Source organism: Delphinapterus leucas, chromosome 8 (genome assembly GCF_059928025.1).
Source record: "Delphinapterus leucas isolate spDelLeu-1000000601 "Yukka" chromosome 8, BTC_Dleu_Yukka2, whole genome shotgun sequence".
In the NCBI taxonomy this organism is placed as follows: Eukaryota; Metazoa; Chordata; class Mammalia; order Artiodactyla; family Monodontidae; genus Delphinapterus; species Delphinapterus leucas.
This window is the reverse complement of record NC_143136.1, coordinates 38,565,776-38,587,547: the sequence shown is the minus strand read 5'-3', so window position 1 is coordinate 38,587,547 and position 21,772 is coordinate 38,565,776. Positions and strand designations below refer to the sequence as shown.

The 21,772-nt window shown below is 37.2% G+C and overlaps 1 protein-coding gene across 4 annotated transcripts in view; it reads right to left on the bottom strand.

Moving 5' to 3' along the window:
* Positions 1-21,772, bottom strand: part of GTF3C3 (general transcription factor IIIC subunit 3) — a 95,571-nt gene that overhangs the window by 69,718 nt on the left and 4,081 nt on the right. For 3 of the 4 annotated variants that reach the window (XR_016394067.1, XR_016394069.1, XM_022567303.3), the window contains 14 exons: positions 20,625-20,815; positions 19,989-20,112; positions 17,790-17,981; positions 17,103-17,268; positions 13,397-13,544; positions 12,755-12,854; positions 11,840-11,943; positions 10,710-10,881; positions 8,231-8,433; positions 7,784-7,885; positions 7,006-7,141; positions 4,961-5,198; positions 4,192-4,382; positions 36-160 (listed from right to left, as the gene is read on the bottom strand). Coding sequence is in view for 1 of the 4 variants with exons in the window: in XM_022567303.3 (XP_022423011.2) it covers positions 36-160; positions 4,192-4,382; positions 4,961-5,198; positions 7,006-7,141; positions 7,784-7,885; positions 8,231-8,433; positions 10,710-10,881; positions 11,840-11,943; positions 12,755-12,854; positions 13,397-13,544; positions 17,103-17,268; positions 17,790-17,981; positions 19,989-20,112; positions 20,625-20,815 (2,192 nt within the window). In the remaining 3 variants the exon portion in view is untranslated. The remainder of the gene's footprint in view (positions 1-35; positions 161-4,191; positions 4,383-4,960; positions 5,199-7,005; positions 7,142-7,783; positions 7,886-8,230; positions 8,434-10,709; positions 10,882-11,839; positions 11,944-12,754; positions 12,855-13,396; positions 13,545-17,102; positions 17,269-17,789; positions 17,982-19,988; positions 20,113-20,624; positions 20,816-21,772) is intronic. The other variant, XR_016394070.1, reaches the window with a different exon arrangement.

Genomic DNA, 21,772 nt, shown 5'->3' with positions numbered 1-21,772 from the left:
GTAAAATCAAGTAATGAGGAATCCAAATGAATTACCTGCACAATAAGAGCATGTCTCTTTAATACATACTTCTGAGATGCCATGTGAATAAAGGTTAGGCCTATACAGAGGCTGTAGAGAGGTTCATGGGGATGGCTGCGAAAGGCCTGCACATACTGTCCTGAAAAATGAACAGTGATGTCAGATGGTGGGACAAAAACATAGTTCCTTATTTCTTCAACACTTACTCTAATATATTTTAAGGTAAACAAACATTACTGTTACTTTAACATATGCAAGGAGTACATTCTAAAATATCAACCAGTGACCTTCCTGGTGGCACAGTGGTTAAGAATCTGCCTGCCAATGCAGGGGACACGGATTTGAGCCCTGGTCTGGGTAGATCCCGCATGTGACAGAGAACTAGGCCTGTGCACCATAACTACTGAGCCTGTGCTCTAGACCCCCTGAGCCACAACTACTGAGCCCGTGTGCCACAACTACTGAAGCCTGCGCACCTAGATCCCATGCTCAACAACAAAGAGAAGCCAACGCAATAAGAAGCCCGCACACTGCAGCGAAGAGCAGCTCCCGCTTGCTGCAACTAGAGAAAGCCTGCGCGCAGCAACGAAGATCCAACACAGGAAATAATTAATTAATTAAAATAAAAAACTATCAACCAGGTGCACATTAATTTGAATTTTAAAATAATATATAACATATAACAAAATTAGAAGGATTTACCCATGAGCATATCCTGACCATGAAGATTAAATAGGAGTATAAAAGTAACTTTTTTAAGGTACAGTTAAGACATTTCCATGTAGAACAGTACTTCCAAAATAAACAATGTATCAATTGTGATCATAAATATATCTTATGACCTTAAATCTTTTTAAAGCCAATGGGGGAATGTGTCTTTTGGTGAATTCTTTCATAAAATTAATTGAGACCTATCTTATAAATTCAAATGTGATGGATCATGGAGGTGAGAAAAAGAAACATAGTTTTGTTTTGTTTTTTAGGTTATGGGTATTATTTTCGCAAACATAGCAACTACTTTGTTTTTCCTGAGAAGAGCTAAATGCATCTAATAATAAAATAAGAATTCATGGTTTTGTGAATTCCATGTATTCTATATATATAATTGTCTCATGTCAAATGCCTAACTGTATGAGACAGAGGAATTTAAGCAAATTTTTCTTATAAATGTATGATCTCTAATTTATCATATAGATAAGAGAACTTCTATTCCAGAAGACACAGCACTGTAAAATCTCTTTAGCAGCACAGATGGTAGCCTGCCGTTTGGACTTCCTATTTTTGTGTAGTGTAAAAGTTTCTAAATATAGGAAAATAAAATAAAATCTCTATTTTATATTTTCTTAATATTAAACTAACAATTCCAAAAAAGCATACACAATGAAGGAAAGTTTCAGTGTCTGATGTTCAAGATTACTGGCTAAACAACTATAAAAACAGCAGCCATACACAAAGAAATATGAAAGTATTAAACAGCCAAAATCACAGTATATTCAGAAGTGAACTTGGCAACACTAGCTTTCAGGCAGCAGGAGATACATGTCTCACCTAAACTTTTGGTTAGGTATTTTTCTACTTGTGTGCTCCTGATCCCTTATTACAGAAATTTCCTATAAATGATTAAATTTTCCCTGAGTTTAATTAGAATTAGTAAGAGCTATGTAAATAAATCTTAATATAAAGACTTGTCTCCCACCAGTCAGAATGACCATCATCAAAAAAGTCTACAAACAATAAATGCTGAAGAGGGTGTGGAGAAAAGGGAACCCTCCTACACTCTTGGTGCGAATGTAAATTGGTGCAGCCACTATGTAGAACAATATGGAGATTCCTTAAAAAACTAAAATAGAACTACCATATGATCCAGCAATCCCACTCCCGGGCACGTATCTGGAGAAAACCATGTTTGGAAAGATACATGCACCCTAATGTTCACTGCAGCGCTGTTTACAATAGCCAAGACACGGAAGCAACCTGAATGTCCATCGACAGATGAATGGATAAAGATGTGGTACACATCAATGGAATATTACTCAGCCTTTAAAAAGAATGAAATAATGCCATTTGCAGCAACATGGATGGACCCAGAGATTATCATACTAAGTAAGTCAGACACAGAAAGACAAATATCATATGATATTGTTTATATGTGGAATCTAAAAAAAAAAAAAGATACAAATGAACGTATTTACAAAACAGAAACAGACTCACAGACGTTGAAAACAAACTTATGGTACCAAAGCAGAAATTGAGACTTTGGGATTGACATATACACACTACTATATTTGAAACAGATACCCAACATGGACCTACTGTATAGCACAGGGAACTCTACTCAATATTCTGTAATAGGGGACTTCCCTGGTGGTCCAGTGGTAAAGAATCCACCTTCCAATGCAGGGAGCGTGGGTTCGATCCCTGGTCAGGGAACTAAGATCCCACACATGCTGTTGGGCAAATAAGCCCACGCGCCACAACCACTGAGCTCGCACACCTCAATGAGAGAGCCTGTGTGCCACAAACTACAGAGCCCACATGCCCTGGAGCCTATGCACCACAACTAGAGAGAAGCCCACACACCACAACGCAGAGCCCATGTGCCGCAGCTAAGACCGAATGCAGCCAAAAAAAGAAAAATAAATAAATAAAACAAAGAAATATTTAAAAAAATATTCTGTAATAACCTAAATGGGAAAAAAATTTGAAAAAGAAGAGATATATGTATATGTAAATAAGTAAGTAAATAAATAAATAAAGGGAAAAAAAAAAAAAAGACTTGTCTCCTAAAGCAGGCATCCCCAACCCATCCATGGCCCGTTAGGACCCGGGCCACACAGCAGGAGGTGAGCGGCAGGCGATCAAGTGAAGCTTCATCTGTATTTACAGCCACTCCCCATCGCTCCCATTGCTGCCTGAGCTCCATCTCCTGTCAAATCAGTGGCAGCATTAGATTCTCATAGGAGCGCAAACCCTACTGTGAACTGTGCATGTGAGGGGCCTAGGTTGCATGCTCCTTATGAGAATATAATCGCTGACGATCTGAGGTGGAGCTGAGGTAGTGATGCTAGCGCTGGGGAGCGGCTGCAAATACTGATTATCATTAGCAGAGAGGTTTGACTACACAGAGACCATAATAAATCAACTGATGCAGACTCATATCAAAACTCTATCAGTGAGTGGCAAGCAAAAACAAGCTCAGGGTTCCCACTGATTCTGCATTATGGTGATTTGTATAATTATTTCATTATACATCACAATGTATTAATGATAGAAATAAAGTGCACAATAATTGTAATGTACTGGAATCATCCCAAAACCATCCTCACCCCCACCCCCCTCGACCCAACCCCACCCCTGGTCCGTGGGAAAACTGTCCTCTGAAACTGGTCCCTGGTGCCAAAAAGGTTCAGGACCACAGTCCTAAAGGAGTGAACTATCAGCAAATCTTAAGTTCCTCTTTGTTACTATAGCAAATTAAAATCAGGTAGCAAAGCATCCATAATTAATGAAAATTATTTTGAGAACGAACAAGCCTCAGCAGGGAGAGTTGTTGAGCTTTAAAGTCCTACTTTCGGACTTCCCTGGTGGCGCAGTGGTTCAGAATCCACCTGCCAATGCAGGGGACACAGGTTTGAGTCCTGGTCCGGGAAGATCCCACATGCCGCAGAGCAACTAAGCCTGTGTGCCACAACTACCGAGCCTGTGCTCTAGAGCCTGTGAGCCACAACTACTGAGCCCGCGTGCCACAACTACTGAAGCCTGTGCTCCACAACAAAGAGAAGCCACTGCAATGAGAAGCCCATGCACCGCAACAAAGAGTAGTCCCCGTTTGCTGCAACTAGAGAAAGCCCACATGCAGCAACGAAGACCCAACGCAGCCAAAATTAATTAATTAAAAAAAACATTCAAAAAAACAAAGTCCTGCTTTAAAGACCTACTTTAACCTTTTGAAACCAAAGCATCATAAGAAAAATAAATATTAATTATTATAGTTACTGAGAACACTTATAGCCACTTACTATATGTGCCAGGCAGTATTTTAAGTACTTTATATTAACTCATTTAATTTCCACAATAATCTACAAGGTCGGTCCAATTATTATCTCCATTTCAGAGATAAAGAAACCAAGGCAGAGGGAAAGAGACAAAGTCATATGCCAGGACACTCACCAAGTGCATGCTTAAAACTACCAGATACGAATGCATTGTGTCCATTCAAGACACACAGGGCATGATTATCTGGGTTTTTCAGCATTAAACGGAGACAAAAGCGGTGATGTCGTACATCTTGGGAATGCATGGTAACTTGATTGAAAATGTTCCAGAGCTGGGGTTTATTGACATTTTCCATTACCATTATCCTAAAATTGCAGAAAGAGGGTGAGGGTAAAAAATAATGTAAAAAGAAAAATCTTGCTGATTTTTAAGACTGAAACCTTTCAGTGCTGTCCCACCAACACTGAAATGCACTGCCCCCAACAAGGGGGATGTAGTGCTTCTAAATCTTGTTTCTGCTTTTCAACAAAACTTTTAAACCACAAAACAGAATCAAGAGGTTTAAGTTTCACCTTTTCTCTCCCAGCCCACTCTCATAGCTGCAGAACAATGAACACTGCATAATAATAATGTATATCAGACATTGTTAAAAGGTGTTACATACGACAACTCACTTAACTCTCACAGTAATCCTATAAGGTGGTAATATTATGATGCCTGTTTTATCACAATAAATGGGGAGACTGAGGCACAAGAGGTTAAGTAAATGGGAATGCATGCTCTCATATACTGCTTCTGAGAATCACCAATGAACAAATTAATCTGTAAGTGACAAGAGTTAAAATAAAACAGCTTATTAAATCCTGGACATGAGAAACTACGTCAAAGTAAATATACATGCTCCATCAAAGAATCTAATTAAAATAATTTATTGGAAAATCACCTGATATAGTTATATGCCTTTCTGAAATTTTTGTCCAGAACTGCAGCAGAGAGACCAAAGTATTCTAGCTCTTTGCGTTTTGGCCTGTCCTCATAAAATGAGTAATATTCCAATGAAGAATCCACAAGTAACTCAGCCTCCTGAAATCGGGATAGGTCACATAAGGAGTATATGGCCTTCAAAAGAAGGTTCCACCAGTCATCTTTTGTCAAAACACTCGTGAGTACAGCAAATATTGCTAAAATGAGACCAATGAAAATCAGTTAGGACACTGCACTTCCAGAAATAGGAGTATTAGAAAGAAAATTCACATGACCAATTTTATGGTTAAATTTAATAACCATGGCCCTATGGGACTGAATTCTTGCCAACATTCTTCTGACAATGATGAGGAGGAGGGAGCTGCTTGTTTCCACTCCCTCAACATGACCCCCCTCTGCTCTGCCTGCCTAACAACCTGCAGTCCTAGGTAGTTCTCATTTCTGATTGTAAAGTCCAGCTATTTCATTTGTGTTTCTCAGTGCTAGCTAGAATATATGCTCCTCCAGAGCGAGTGTGCTTTCCATGATTGAGGTCAGATATGGGATTCTACACCTACAAGGCTTTCAAATATTTGCTAATCAAAGGACTTCAAATTCATACTTAACAAATCTTCTCTTCCTTATTTGTCTGTAAGAAACCTCCCTTTAGCCCTTGAAAAATACCAAAAGCCATAAAATTTTTTTTACTGTCTTTGATCCAGTAATTCTCTTCCTGGGAATCTATCCTAAACAACTAGTCAGAAATATGGATAAATCTATAGGCATGAGGATACTCACTATGGTATTATTTAGAAAAGAAAATTATCAAAAGCAACCATATAATCAAAAAATAATATGGAAATGATTAAATTATGGAACTGCTATCCAATGGAATATTACACACTCCTTAAATATAACAGCTACAAAGAGAACAGAACATGAGAAAATGTTGAGTGAAAAAAATCAGTACAAAGATGCATGTAACATAAAGAGCTGTAGATAATCCTACCATGATGCACTGGTGTAATGTGATCCCCACCATGATGAAACTAACTGACAAAACAAAAACCTTATGAGCTTAAGAAAAACCAACAATGGACCTGAAATGAGGAAATACTGAAAGAGAAAACAGCCTGGGTCAGATACAGAGAAAAATATGTTAAGGAAACACAGTCCAAAATAATGTGTGCAGAGGCAGAAGCCACTGGGATAAGCCCAGAATCAATAAACTGGAGAGATGGCAGGGCTCTGAGGCTAGATTGTGAGCAGTTGAGCCCACCCTTCTATCCTCTGACTCTCTTCCCCCGCGACATCTTTCTTATGTCCTTATATTGTGCTTAACAGAGATTCAGTTCTTCTGGATTCTAAAACCCTGTCCATTGCATACTGCCATGTCAGTAAACAATGATTTAATTAGTATCTGTGGACCTGATTAACAATGAAAAAATTTTCTGCTAGATTGATATCTCTAGTTTATAGCCTAGGTCTCTTCCAAAGTTCTCCAATAACCTCACCCAACATACTTGATCCTTTTTCAGCTAAAAATAGATGGCTTGCAAAGTCACATGACTTGAGATTGGGTCAAAGCAACTTATTTTCAGACTTTTTATGACTATTGCTACATTTGTCAAAAATAAGTTTAACAAAGAATGGAATATATGTAATTGAAGTGACTAGACAAATAAAGCAATCTGTACTATCATCTAATCATCACAAATTTCTTAAAATAGGGTATATTTTCCTCTTAAAAAGTCAAAATTAAAAGATTGTTTTAGTTTTTTCACAGAAGGATCTAAGCAGATGCCTGCCTTTTAATTTTTTTAAACTGAAGTATTTACGTATAGCCTTTCTTTCTTTTTTAAAAACACCAAAAGAGTTTATTTTACCTGAGGGATCTAGATTAGGAAATATCATTTTATTCCAAAAGGGTATATTTTCAATTAGATTATTGTCAAGTATTACTTCATGAGTTTTTTTTTCCAACTCAGCCAAGTTTTGTGCAACAAAGCAAATGAAGGTAATTACCTTTTGCATCACAATTTGCTGACTCTTGGTCATTGTTGTCTGATATTTTGTCTCTTGACACTTTAATAAGGTAGAGATGCCTCTCTCCAGATTTGGAACTAGATATCAAACAGACTTGGGCTCTATTCATTGCTACCTGAATTAAAGATGATAAATGAGATTTTTTAGTCACATAATTTTTTAGAGAAAATCTATGGGAAACAAGTGTCACAGGTGTGCCTGAAAGCTTCTTTAGTAAGGCAAAAAAAAAGACAGTCATTGTGTATATAAACGCCTAGAAGAGAATGAATAGACTTATTTTTTCCTTAACAAAGCAATCTGGGTCACACTACTCACCTTGGTAAGGAAAAAGAAAGCAATTCATACTAAGTTTATAACACACACACACACACACACACACACACAGAGCCACCTCCCTGCAAAAAAGCCAGACTCAGAAAGGATGTCATGTCCGGAAAACATTTCTGCAAAGTGAACAATTTTGGCACAAAGCAGTGTCTACAGAGCCAATAACTGATACCATGATGGTTCTCATTTTTCTAAATATGTACTAGCAAAGATTTTACTGTACAATCTATAGTAAAGTTTACACTTTCATGTAGAACTTTCAATTATATACCATTAATCTCTAAGTCTTCTTTTATCTGACTTTCACTTTAAAAAGTTTGAGTTTAACAGAGTAAAAGAGAGTTACGAAATGGCTATAATCTATGTTTAAACCAAATTCTAAACATTTAAAAAGTCAACAAGGCTAATATAAAGAAAGATCATTACCTACCCTTAAAAGCATGGCTAACATGGTAAGCAAGGTATCCACATAACCATACATTTTGCCTTGTGAAAACAATAGAGTAGAACGTTGAAGCAGCAACTTCAGTTCCTAAGTAAATAAGCACATGATAATAAGTGTGACAAGATTCCTTTGTTGTAAATTGTTTTGTTTGCATAGAAAAGTTTTCTCTTAGAAACCAAACCTTAAGAACATTTGCTTTATGATCTCTCACAATAATTAAAATCCAATGTTTTAGAAACTATAAATTATAACATTAACAATTATAATGTTAAGTTGCTGTAACTTAAGACTCAAAATCACTTTTTCAAGAACACTGAATTTAATACACTAAAATAAAACTTGGATATTAGCTGTAGGGACATCCTTAACAGAGGAAAAAGTTCTAAAACATAATCCACCAAGAAAAACTTCTTTCTATGTTACATGGCCTACCTGCTGTGCTGCGTTTGCATCTTGTGCTAAAGTATCTGGATCATACATTGGTTCCAGAGCTTCCAGAGCTTTCTCAGGACGGCCCAGCTGCTGCTGAAGGGTGGAAAGTGAAATTCTTGCATCCAAATGGAGGGGGGCCAGATCAACCACTTTGCCATAGCTTTCGGCAGCACGCTCCATATAGCCTAAGGCCTTTAAGCATTCTAAAATGATATTAAAATAAAGCATTAATATGAACTACAGATTTGTAAGCAGGCCAAAATTATTTCTCCATTTTAAAAGAAATTATAGCAATACAAACAAATTATAACAAGAAAGAAATATATGCATACTTCCAGTACTTTAAAACAATTATCCCTTTTAATCTCTATCTATGCTACAAGGATGTAATCAGTATATATTTTTATATATATATATATATATACACACACACACACACACACACACAATTTGGTATTCTGCTTTATTCACTTACTATTATGCTTTCAACATTTTCCCATGCCTTCACTGGCATTCTGATTATAATATTCAATTAAATTGCTTATTCACTTAACCATATTATTTGACATTTAGGTTATCCCAAATTTTTACTCTAATAAATAACACCACAGTAAATATCTTCATGTATATAAGCCAGAGTTCACAAACTGGCAGACCAGTTTAACCTACAGATATGCTTTGTTAGGCCACAGTGCTGTTAAAAACAGTGAATTGTCTACATTCTTAAAAGCTAGGATTTTTTATGAAATCCAAGTTACTGGATTCTTTTGAAAAATCTGGATTTGGCAACAGCGAGTCCCTTCATTCCCACTTGGTGCATCAGCCATGCTGAGAAACAGCAGTACCCTTCAGACGGGCGTCTCCAGTTCTCACCCTGCCCTGGGCCTCTCACTTACCTACTTTATTCACTTTTGTTACGTGCCAGGCTCCTGAGTTTTGTGATCTCCAATATAAACCACCTCCCCTCACCTCACTCAATTATTTCCTCAGGATAAGTTCTCAGAAGTGAGGCTACTGGGCCTTATTCCTCACACTTTATGCCAATCAATCATTAAGTCCTATCATTTGAACTTGAATTCCTAGTAAGCATTTCTTCTTTCCACCCTAATAGCCACAGCACTCACTAATCTAAGCCCTTTCACCTCTTTCCTTTTCACTGCAATGATCTCCTATAAGATGGTATTTTGCCTCCAATTGTTTTCTCAAACCTCAGATTTCTCAAATATCTCCTGATCACTATCTTTAGGTTAAACTTTGGTAATAAAGACTACTAAATGTGGATGGATCATCATGATGGAATTTCTCATTATTTTTCACTTCTCACTTTAAAAGATATTTTATTATGTTACAAGCAGTAAATTCCTCTAATGATCGTTCTTATCTACTGTTCCAAATTATTTTATGATTTTTAGATGATTCTGAGGTTTTACCTTCCACTCATCTCAAGCTACACAGGCTCAACATGGAAAAAGCATTTATCAGTATCATGATAATAATTAAAGAGGATTTTAAAATGTCCACTGTTAGTAACAGGAGCAGTATAAATACCACAGCCTTATGGAAGGCGATAAAAACTTCAATTCCCGGCTCATGTCTTTAAAATTCAAAACCTACAAATAATGTAACTTTTTATGATGGTATTACATTTGTATTCATGTTCACTCATCCAAATAGTAACGTGCTATCTTAATCATTAAGTGCTCTCTTTGCCATTTCATATCTGTGATATGTGTCAAAATATCCCAGAATATCAATCAATGCTACTCTAGTTATAGAGGATTTTCTGCCATTATGTAATATTTTAAGAAAGTATTAAAACTTTCTGCCATCATGCAATACTGGAAACAAAGACTATTCAAACTTTAATGCATCTCTTATGTTGATTCAATAGGAAATCCTATGAGAATATTTTTGGCTTTCATACATTTCTGTAAGAGATTTAGTTGTTTTTCCCAAGCTGCTTTTCCTACTCTAAATGATTTATTTCAGATTACTGTGGATTTAGATGCAATGAAATAAAATGACATATAAAATCCAATCTTGAGCATATTTTCAGCTCAAAGAACATTGAAAATATATTAACTTTTTTTCCCTCAAAATAACATTAAATATAAATCCTTAAAAGCTCTTCAAAAATTAGATTGCATCCCAAGTCTGACAATCTATTACTAGAAACCAGAGCCTGTGGTTAAGACAGGTAAAAGACAGGTATTTAAGGTATTTTTAACAGGGATATGTTAGTCTTTCTACTTCACTCTGGTACCATTAAGTGAATCATTCCTCCAATATATTAGTGAGGGAAAATCACTTAGCGGTAAACCAAGACAACTTAAAATACTGACTTTCAAAAAACTGCCCTGAAACCAGAAATACTTTCACTAAGACATTAACATTTTATAATAATTATTACCATCTTGGGGAAATAAGTTCTTGCCTGCTTATGTGATTAAAACTTCTCCTTCCTACAAAAAAGTATTACCTGCATGCCGAAGCCAAACCACTGCGAGGTTATATCTTTCAGAGCAGACTAGCGCACTAAGGAGGGGAAGTGCAGAATTATATTCACCAACATCCAGAAAAGCTTCAGCAACATCGAGATAGAGGTCTCCCATGTCTTCGGGATTCTGTTCCACGAGTGTTGTCAAGAGAGGCTAGACCCCAACAATTAACAGCCGGAAGTCAAACAGTCATTACAAATACGCTCATCTACTTATCTCTCTCTTTTTAACATATATACAAGTTATCTGAGGCAAATCTAAGAGGAGAAAGGCTTAATAAAAACAGCTTTAAATAATCACTTTTTAAATTCATTTCTGAGTCTCTATTAAAAAGAATTCATACTGCCGTCATTCACTCATTCAGCACACTGCTTCCGAAGGCCTGTTACAAGACAGGCATTGCAGGAGCTAGGGCAACACTGACCTGCTGTGCTCTTCCTCTGGCAAGTCAATAACGCCCAGGCCTCAGGGCCTCTGTGTTTGCTGATTTTCTGGAAAGCTGTTCCCTCCGGTACCTGCCTGGCTTACTTCATCACTTCCTTCATGTCATTATTCAAACGTCACTTTTCAGGGGAGGCTCTTCTTGACCAATTTAATAAAATTGTAACTCCTCCCACCCCCAGTATTCCCTATTCTTCTCTGATTTTTCTCCAGAGCACTGATCACCAACTAACATCCTATATTTTATGTATTTATTTTATTATCTAATCCCATTAAAACAAAAGATCCATGAGGACAGGGATTTGTATATTATATTCAACACTTTATCCTAAGGTCTGCAAAGTAGATGCCCAATACATTTTTTTATTCAATGAAATACTTAGTCCAAAGTCGGCAAAAGAGAACAGTTGTCAGTAACTGCCAATTGTCTAAAAGGCCCAATCCCACATTCTGATCTCTGGATTATTCTCATTTTAAAAGAACAACAAATTATCATAAGCCCATTTCTAAACACCTAGCTTTTAAAAGACATTCACACAAAATAATCTGATGTTTACTGTGACTTCCTGGTTATTAATATGAAATCTAAGGTCAACTTAAAATTTCTTGTTATCTAAACATTGTAGATTTGATCTAAAGTATCTTAAGTACAAATCTTAATGTTACTTACATTAAGTGGTTCAAGGATGTTGAGATGTACAAGGCAGACCATCAACTTCACTGTGATATCTATTGGCACACCATCCGGTATAGTACAGGAAACATTCTCACCAGCTGTGGATTAGACAGACAGACAAAAAGTTCCTATATGTAATCTTAAAAAGTGGGGCAAATGAAGCAAACTGTACCTTCTATGCAAGATCTCATTTACTTCACTCAAAGCAAATGATTCTACAGTCAATTCTAAGTTTGGCCAACTCTAGTTCTAGGTTCTTACACCTCTTTCGGTCTGTCCTTTGGTAGCAATTATCCTTCCTATTCTTTTCCTAATACCTTAACCGCTTACTGAAAACCTACATAAACTCCCACACCTTCTATCAAAACTACAAAGTACTAAAAAACAAAAGTGACAAATATGGATACATGAACTTTCTCTTTTTCTTCTTGAATCCAAAAGCCTCTTTTTAGTCTTCACTACAAAGAGGCTGAGAAAGGGATAAAGTAAAATAGTGTGCTTAAGTCTGAAGTAGCATTTTATGCCCATGCTTATGTTTCAAGTCGAATTTTTTCAGTGCTTAAGTTTGAAATAAATTAGTAGAGAGCATTTTAGGCCCTTTTTGGAAAGTAAACTGCTTCAGTTCTAAAGGTTTTTGATAAGTTGCTCGGTAATTCATTCATTTTTTCACATAGCACTATCAGGACCCTGGGTCAATGACAAATGCCAAGTTCAAATGGATGTATTGAGAAATAAAAGGGACTGAAAACACTTTTTTTTTTTTTTTTAAAAGGTTACCTGTGAGTGAATACTCACAAGAAAAAGATACGGAATCTCTGTTACGGAAATTGCTCCTTGGGAAAACCTGTTATGAGAACACTAACTATCAATTTCAAAATGCCGCATTATGAACAAGAGAGGATTACGCACACTCTCCTATGCAGAGGAAACTACAACTTTTATTCTCTTCTGAAGTGCCTTCTTCTGTAGTTTTTTTTTCCAGCACAATTCCAGAAAAATCTGTAATTACCTATAAGAACGGGGGAAGAAAAGGAAATAATACGATAGGTATGTATGAAAAACCTTTTCACAATGCAAAGATTTGTAGTTAATTCAAATAATCCTTACAAAACATAAATAGGCTATAAAAAGCAACAGTATGTCTCTTTAAAATAGGGAACCACTGTGAAACATTAACATTTTTATATCATATTAACTAACGCTTAACTGAAAATACATAATTTCTCTATATCAAACCAATCTAATTTTCCCAACAGATTAAGAAATGAATCATAGCAATCAGTCTGGCTGCTGAGTCCTGCTACCCTGAAAGACAGACATATCTAGTACCTATGATAACGGCAATAGCTTTTATTATATGGCAACTACATTTTATATTTCATACAGGACTATTATAAAATCTAAATGTGCCCATACAGACTTTAAATATATAATTTAAAATATAAGTAATTTAATATATATAACTAAAATGGGGAATTGTCAATTTGTAAGAATTTCTAGAACACAGAAACGTGTTCAAAACCTAACAGAGAAACACGTAAGTGTTCCTACCTCCAAAGCTTTGTCATATTGTTTATTAGAAATGTATAGTTCAGCTGCAATGTTAACATCTTCCATGGAGACTAGGCCCTGGTGCTTTGAGAAAGCTTCTTCAATTATGTTAATAGCTGAAATAACATCATTGGCTTCATAGTAACTCCTAAAAAAATAATGGCAAAATGGATGAGAGCTTATTTAATTCAGATTATAAAATTCATTTTCTTACACAGACCCTCTAACTATTAACTATGATTTTCACCTTCTTAAAGTTTGGGAGGAGGAAAAAAACTCTTCTTTAAAATCATAATCAGAGCTGATCTAGAGAACAATGTGTAATGTCATAACATTAAGCATCTCAGTCTCCCAAAGCTACTTCATATCATTCTAGCTCACTTCCTCGGTAATGCAATACCAACAACTTTCCTACCTCAATGGGATCTACAAAGCATTGATCCCACCATTTTTTCACTGTCTCTGCACCCTTCCTGTCCTCAGTTTCCTCCTTCTCTGTGATCCAGCATTATAATTACTCCATTGCACATCTCATTTCTCCTGCTCCTCTCTCCCTTTAACAAAATCATCTGATAAAACTCCAACCCTAGTTAATCCAAATATGCCTTCACCACAAGCTGCCCAGCTGCCCATGCTCACTAAACTCTAAATTAATGACCACTAGCCTCAAGTGGGCCCATGGTGCTGGTCAGCAATCTTACTACAGTTACCAGTCCAGTACTTCTCAAACTTGAATGTGCACACAAGTCAACTGGGAATCTTATAAAAAGGCATATTCTGATCCAGTAGTGCTGGGGCAGGGTTGAGATTCTACATTTGTGACAGGCTCTCAGGTAATACAAATGCTTCCGGTCTGTGGGGTAGCAAGACCTCAAGGACCCAGACAGCTATTTCACATCTTCTCCTCTCCAAACCCACAAGTCTCCCATCCTCACTCTCAGCTGATGACCTCACTTCTTATCTTACAAAGAGAATCAAATCAGACATCCCACATACTCCCAACACATCTACCTACTACTACCTACCCATACCCATGGCCATATCTTCTGCCTTCTCCTTTTATCATAAGGCCAACCCTCAACTAGATCCCATTCCCTCCAATCTATTCAAGGGTATCAATCAAGCAATTGTCCCTTCTCTCATGAATCTTCAATATGTCCCTTGGTTGTAGATCATTCCCACCTGAATACAAATATACTGTAATTTTTCCCAACTTAAAAATTGTCTCTTGTCCCTACAACCCATTCCAATTACCTCCCCATTCTTCTGCTCCCCTAGTAAATTTCTCCAAAGAGCTGCCTATCACCCAGACTCCCCCAACCCATCTCCAATGTTCATACTTAGTCCTCATTTTATGTGATCTACTTGCAGTATTTCACACAGATGGTCATCCCTCCTCCTTGAAGTGCTTCCTTCAGTAAAAAATTCTAGAATATCATGTTCTCCTAGTTTCCTCCAAGTTCACTGTCCATTTCCTTACAGCCTCCCTGCTGTTTCTTCCTCATCTTCCTGACTTCTAAACACTGTAGTGCCTCAGGGTTTAGTTCTCAGAACTCTTTCCTTCTCTGTTTCCCCTCCTCCTGCCCCTCCCCCCCATCTCTCTCTCTCTCTCTCTCTCACACACACACACACACACACACACACACACACACACACACACACCCCTTCCCTCATACCTAATACATCAGAAAATCCTTAGAGCTCAGCCTCCAAAATACAGCCAGAATCTGGTTATTTCTTACCACCTCCTACGGCTTTTACCCTGGTCCAAGCTACATTATCCCTTCCATGAATTACTACAATAATTTCCTAACTGTTCCCCCCTGCTCTATCCTTACCATTACTCAATCTATTCTCAAAAGAGCAGCCAAAATTGATGCATTTAAAATTTAAGTCAGATCAAGTCACTCTTCTACTCAAAAACTTCCAATGGCTTCCAAACTCATTCAGGTTAAAAGTCAGAGACCTTATAATGACCCACAAGGGCCGAGGGATCTTTTCCTGATACCTCTCTAACATTACCCCTTCCGGCGCTCCCCCTAAACACTCAGCTTCCATGTTGTTCCCTGAGCATACCTTTGTGCTTGCCATTTCCTTTGCCTGTAATACTCTTCCCTAATATCTATTCCTGTATCTCCTTCAGTTCACTTTCAGGTCAGTATGACCATAACATAAAGAATTAAGTCCTTCTCTAATCCCCCTATTTAAAATAACTCACTCCTATTCCTCAACTTACCTCTCTTCCCTGCTTCATCTTTCTTAATATCACTTAACCAACATCTGACATACGACATATTTAGTTGTTTATTTGCTTACTGCCTGTCTCCCCCAACTAGAAGGTAAGCTCCAAAACAGCAGGAAATTTTAAAACTCATTCAATACTGAATCTCCTGGTGCCCTGTACAGTGCCTACCTGATACCTAATTTATATTCAATAATTATTTCCGGAGGGAAAGTAGGGACTGAGAGAAAGTCTAATCAATCAGAAGTTATAGTAACAGAATTCCATGTAGGAAAGACTTCTATGGCAGTGGCAGAACTGTTCATTACCACCCTTTCCTGACAAGATTATAAATACAAGTGGAAAACAAATTTACTTTCACAGGCCATCTAACAATTCATAAAGTAGAAGCCTACTGGGCTAACCAGTATGACAGCCAAAGATTTGACTAAAAGAAAGTAACCTGGGAAGATCCTCAAAGTTCATCACATACATCAGGGATCGATTAAGGGTTGCCTCCCCTCAACAAATTTCCTAAAAACACTTCCAGTATTCCTACATAGCCCATCTTTGAAGCACAGTGAGTGACCTCACGGCTAAGCATCTTCATGACAATGACCATGGAATTAACAGGGTTAACCTAAAATACCCAGATCATAGATTAACATGGTTAATCCTAGGCTGAAATAGTAGACATCCTAGAAGAGAAAGCATACAAGGCATTATGTAGCCAGAATGTTCCCTGCTTTGTTTTGCTACACAGCATATCAGAGAAGAGAATGTAGTTGGGCATATTTTAGAATAAAATATATACCATAGTCAGTAGCATGTGCCAAATCTAAAGAAAAATTTTCATCTTAAAATGTTATTCTAGGGCTTCCCTGGTGGCGCAGTGGTTGAGAGTCCGCCTGCCGATGCAGGGAACACGGGTTCGTGCCCCGGCGTGGGAGGATCCCACATGCCGTTGAGCGGCTGGGCCTGTGAGCCATGGCCGTTGAGCCTGTGCGTCCGGAGCCTGTGCTCCGCAATGGGAGAGGCCACAACAGCGAGAGGCCCACATACCGCAAAAAAAAAAAAGTTATTCTAGTACAGGCTCAAGATGAAATGATTAAAGAAGATCTCAGAGCACAAACATTTCAATAGCACATTTGCAACAATTTAATATTACTGCAAATGTACCTAACTTCAACTAAATTATGAAAACCTGGGAGCCTAGTCATCCTTTCAGAACATGCTCCATTTTTAAACTTCTGAGCATGTGAAAGATAATCATATATCCAAATTTTTCTAAACAATCACACAGTTGACTTGGAAACAGAAAAGTACTGGGGGGGAAACCTCTATATTGAAGCACAATATGAAATACAAGAAGCAAAACACTTCACTGAACCTCAATAAAAAGTATATCCACATCGAATATATGCTTTGATTTCTAAAATAAGATGATTAATGAGGGCATTTATATATATTTCACTTTGAACTTACTTTGCCATATCTCTGGACAACTGCATAAATCGTTCTCCATCAGACGGAGACAAAAGGTTTAAAATACGCCTATAACCATCCATTGCCATTTTGTGATCTCCCATCTGTTCATAAAGGCTTGATCGCTCCCACAGATAACGGACATTAGTAGGTTCATATTTAAGTGCTAAAAAGAAAAAAAGGAATATAAATAATAGATTTATCATAAAAAGGGGTTCATGGTACCTGGGTGTGACCCACCTTCTTTTCAGAAAATCTATTAAACGCTCTAAACTAATTCTCCAATACAACCAAGTGGGTTATTCTGGAATAAATCTACCTTCACAGGAACTCTAGACTAGGCTTGATCTAAGACCAAACAGAACCTGAAATCTCCATATTAATCTCCATTTGGTCACTGAAGTCTAATATTAACCCTCAAGGAACAGCTTAGAACCAACACTGATCTTGGTGGGAAACTGAAGGTCCTGTTCTTCAACCAACTTTTATGCAGTATTAGCTCACAATATAAAGAAAGTTGCTGATAAACATGAAAATACAGGGAGCCCAAATACCTACCTCTGGTATAACAGAATATAAGGAATAAATATATTTCAGCTAACATCACCCCAGAAGAGCAAGTACATTGATCAAAAAACCTATTATATAACATTTTATCAAAGGAAACGAGAAAAACACTTTTATTACCTTTTGTGTAGCAAAAAATAGCCTGCTTAATATTGTCTTGTTCCAGGGACATTTCTGCCAACCTAACCCATTCTTCAGTGTCACTGGGATTTAAATGTGCAGCAATCAACTCAAACTGCAGTGATTTCTCCATGTCACCTTGGTCCTCATATATCATAGCAAGAGTAGAAAATGGCTCATAAGCCAAAGGAGCTATAATGAATATAAAAAAAAAAATTCCATTCGTTGAGGGAAGAGGCTTGAGCTGATGTCAATTTCATGTTTCACACTATGGATCCTTTCTCTAATATTTAAAGTTTTTAAATAACTTGAGCAGAATCATACAAACCACTTAATGGAATTTAGAATAAACAGTAGAGGGGATTCCCTGGTGGCGCAGTGGTTAAGAATCCACCTGCCAATGCACGGGACACGGGTTCGAGCCCTGGTCTGGGAAGATCCCACATGCTGCAGAGCAACTAAGCCCGTGCGCCACAAACTACTGAGCCTGTGCTCTAGAGCCCGTGAGCCACAACTACTGAGCCCATGAGCTACAGCTGTGGAAGCCCGTGCGCCTACAGCCCATGCTCCGCAACGAGAAGCCACTGCGATGAGAGGCCTGCACACCGCAACACTTGCCGCAACTAGAGAAAGCCTGCGTGCAGCAACGAAGACCCAATGCAGCCAAAACTAAATAAATAAGATAAATGTATTTATAAAAAAAGAATAAACAGATTATATTTGCTTTAGTATATTTTCACATTTTTAAAATACTCTTTTCTGTAAGCAAAGTGTAATTTCATGAAAAACCCTACTCTCTACCATGCCCCCTTCAAGAAAATCCCCCTTTGCTAAGGCTAGACAGAGCTCACTAACTCAGCAAGTTCATCCTAATGAGCATCAGCCATATCAGTGGGGTTAAATCTTCATGATCCGGCTTCCACACCGAAGGAGTATGGGATTAATGGACAGAAACATAAGTAGCACCTAAATCCAGATTATCAAAGTGAAAGGTTAATCCACATTTCTGAAATAATGTTTTTGAATTGAGGTTCTAAGATCACAAGGGATTAAAATCAAAGGTAATTGTCAAAATAAACAATTATAAACAAATAAAGGAACAGATAATACTGAAAGTAGGAACCAAACAAAATATCCTAAAGGAAAAAATTCGATTAATCTTATTTCTGATGGGGTAAAAGAGGAAAAGCAGCGCCCTCAAATTACTCTAATGAATAATCCACGAATCTTACAAGATTTCTAAAAGGACCCTAGACTAAATGAAAGGAAATGCCAAAATACTGAAAAGATAAATTGAAAGTTCACTCTAGTACAACTATCCCTGACACTATGCAGGGCATCATTTGGCAACACATCAGGAGAGCAAAATAATAAATATAAGTGATTAGTCAAAAAGTGACTTCTGAAGATATCCTTCAGTATGCCTGAGGTTTGCAGTTTAATGGAAAGATGACAAGTATATACTGTGTCTTTTATCAAAAAGTAGATTAAAATAATCTAACACTGTCTGATTTGGAAAATAGAAGAAAAAAGAATACTCTTCAAAAGTGGTTTTAAAATAATTTGTTTGCCATATTTTAAAAAGACTAATACTATAAAAGCCTAAAGCTCCTAAAATGAAACATTCAAAAACACACAAATTTAAAAAAAGCCTGTAAGAGTTCAATAAATACTAATGATATTTCATTGAATCATACTCTGCGATTTTCATTTTCTTGGCAATGATACCTACTCAATGTGAAAAGTGGTAAATCACTGTTATCACAATCACGTCCAAGCTTCTGAATATATTTTCCAAATAGCACAGTGAGGTGCTCCTCCGTTTGTTTTAAAAGTCAGACTATTAGGGCTTCCCTGGTGGTGCAGTGGTTAAGAAACCACCTGCTAAAAAAAAGAATACACCTGCTAATTCAGGGGACACGGGTTCAAATGAGGCAACTAAGCCCGCACGCCACAACCACTGAAGTCCACATGCCACAACGAAAGTCCACACGCCCTAGAGCCCATGCTCTGCAACAAGAGAAGTCACCGCAATAAGAAGCCTGCACACCGCTACGAAGAGTAGCCCCCGCTCGCTGCAACTAGAGAAAGCTCGCGCACAGCAACGAAGGCCCAATGAAGCCAAAAATAAATAAATTTATTTTTAAAAAAACGTCAGACTATTAAACTGCTATTGTCAATAATCCCCACATTAAACACCTTGTCTTATGATTTCCATGCACATCAATATCGCCTCTTCACGTTCTCCTCGAGCAAAGCGAATGTTGGCTTCACCCATGAGACCTCTCAGAGCTCTGGGAAGTTTACTCCGAGGCCTTTTCTCCTGTACAGAACAAAAATGACATTTAGATTCAAACAAAAAACAAATCCAACAAAACTTTCCTACAGTAGCAAGTTCAAATCACAGTAAAATATTTAAAGAAAGCAAAAATCAAACTGGTCAAGCATTACTAAATTACTAATTAGAACAAATGTGGAACTGGATGCTGTAAAATGGATTTATATGTCAGGAGATTTATGATGCAATCTACTGAAGATTCTCCTTTCAAATTTATCTACTCAGAATGAACTTGGTTAAAAGAATATCAAGTTACAATATGGACCTTTTAATAGCAAAACAACAGTACATTTTGAGACATGCAATAATTAAAGTTTTACATTTAAAAATCTCTAAAATGAAACATAAGAAACCAGTAACAGTAGTTGTCTCACAGTGTTTCCTTTCTCACAGTTTGAATTCTTTCAGAATATATGTATAATTTAAAGATTCTTTTTCAATTTCTATGTCACATGTTTACATTCCATTTATAAATACGAAAATAAGAAACACTTTACTTTCATCATTTTCTTGGTTTCACGATTGAGAACCATCTCTAATACAAACACGTCGCCTGCAGTGGGTTGCTCAGGTGTCTCCTCCTCCTCGTCCTCCTCCTCGTCCTCCTCCTCGTCCTCATCTTCATTCTCTCCAAGCATGGAAGCAAAGACCTTGTGAACTGACTTACTGACTCCATCTGATGTTTCTCCTAAAGACAAAGACATTGAGGTTGAAAAGGAAAAAAAAAGAAAGCTTTAGCATACTTACTAGTTGCAAGAAAAAACAAACAGTATTTTCTGGAATATAAATTTCTACCCCAGCAATACCAAACTTGAAAGAAAAACACAGACAAATGAACACTCCCAAAAAAAAAAAAAACAATCCAAAGAGGAAAGCTGTCACAAAGCCATGTATTTTACTCTGTAGGAATTGCTGACTCATCCTTTAGGCCTTACCCAGACATACAGGCAAAATTAGTGGGAAATCAGAAGCACACACGGTTAACTGTTAAAAGCAGAGAGGAAAAAAAAAAATAAAAGAATTGTAGGACATAGACCTAAGAACTAAACAAGTCTGGTGGTACATAACTAGGAGGTATAGAACAGTGGTTTAAGGTGATACATAACCAGGGGGTGTAGCACAGTAGTTTAAGGTGATACATAACCAGGGGGTATAGCACAGCGGTTTAAGGTGAGGTCTCTAAAGCCAAGCTGTCTGGTTTCAAACTTCATCTCCATCTATCACCAGCTGTGTTACCTTGGGCAAATTACTGAAGCTCTCTGTACCTCAGTTTGCTCATTTGTAAAAGGGGTCAATAATGTCTGCCTTATAGGGTAACTCTGAGGATGAGATGAGTCTTTACATATATGTACTTAGAAAAATGCCCAGCATATAGTAAGAGCTTAATAAGTGCTATTATTAAAATTAAAATACTATTATTATTTCAGGAACAAAATAACATGACATATTTCATCTGTATCTGAGGATATCACTACAGTAAAATGATTTTTCTAAGTTCATAATGATTATCTTTTTTTTAATAAATGTATGTATTTATTTATTTATTTTTGGCTGCATTGGGTCTTCATTGCTGCACGCAGGCTTTCTTTAGTTGCATCGAATAGGGGCTACCCTTCGCTGTGGTGCGAGGTCTTCTCATTGTGGT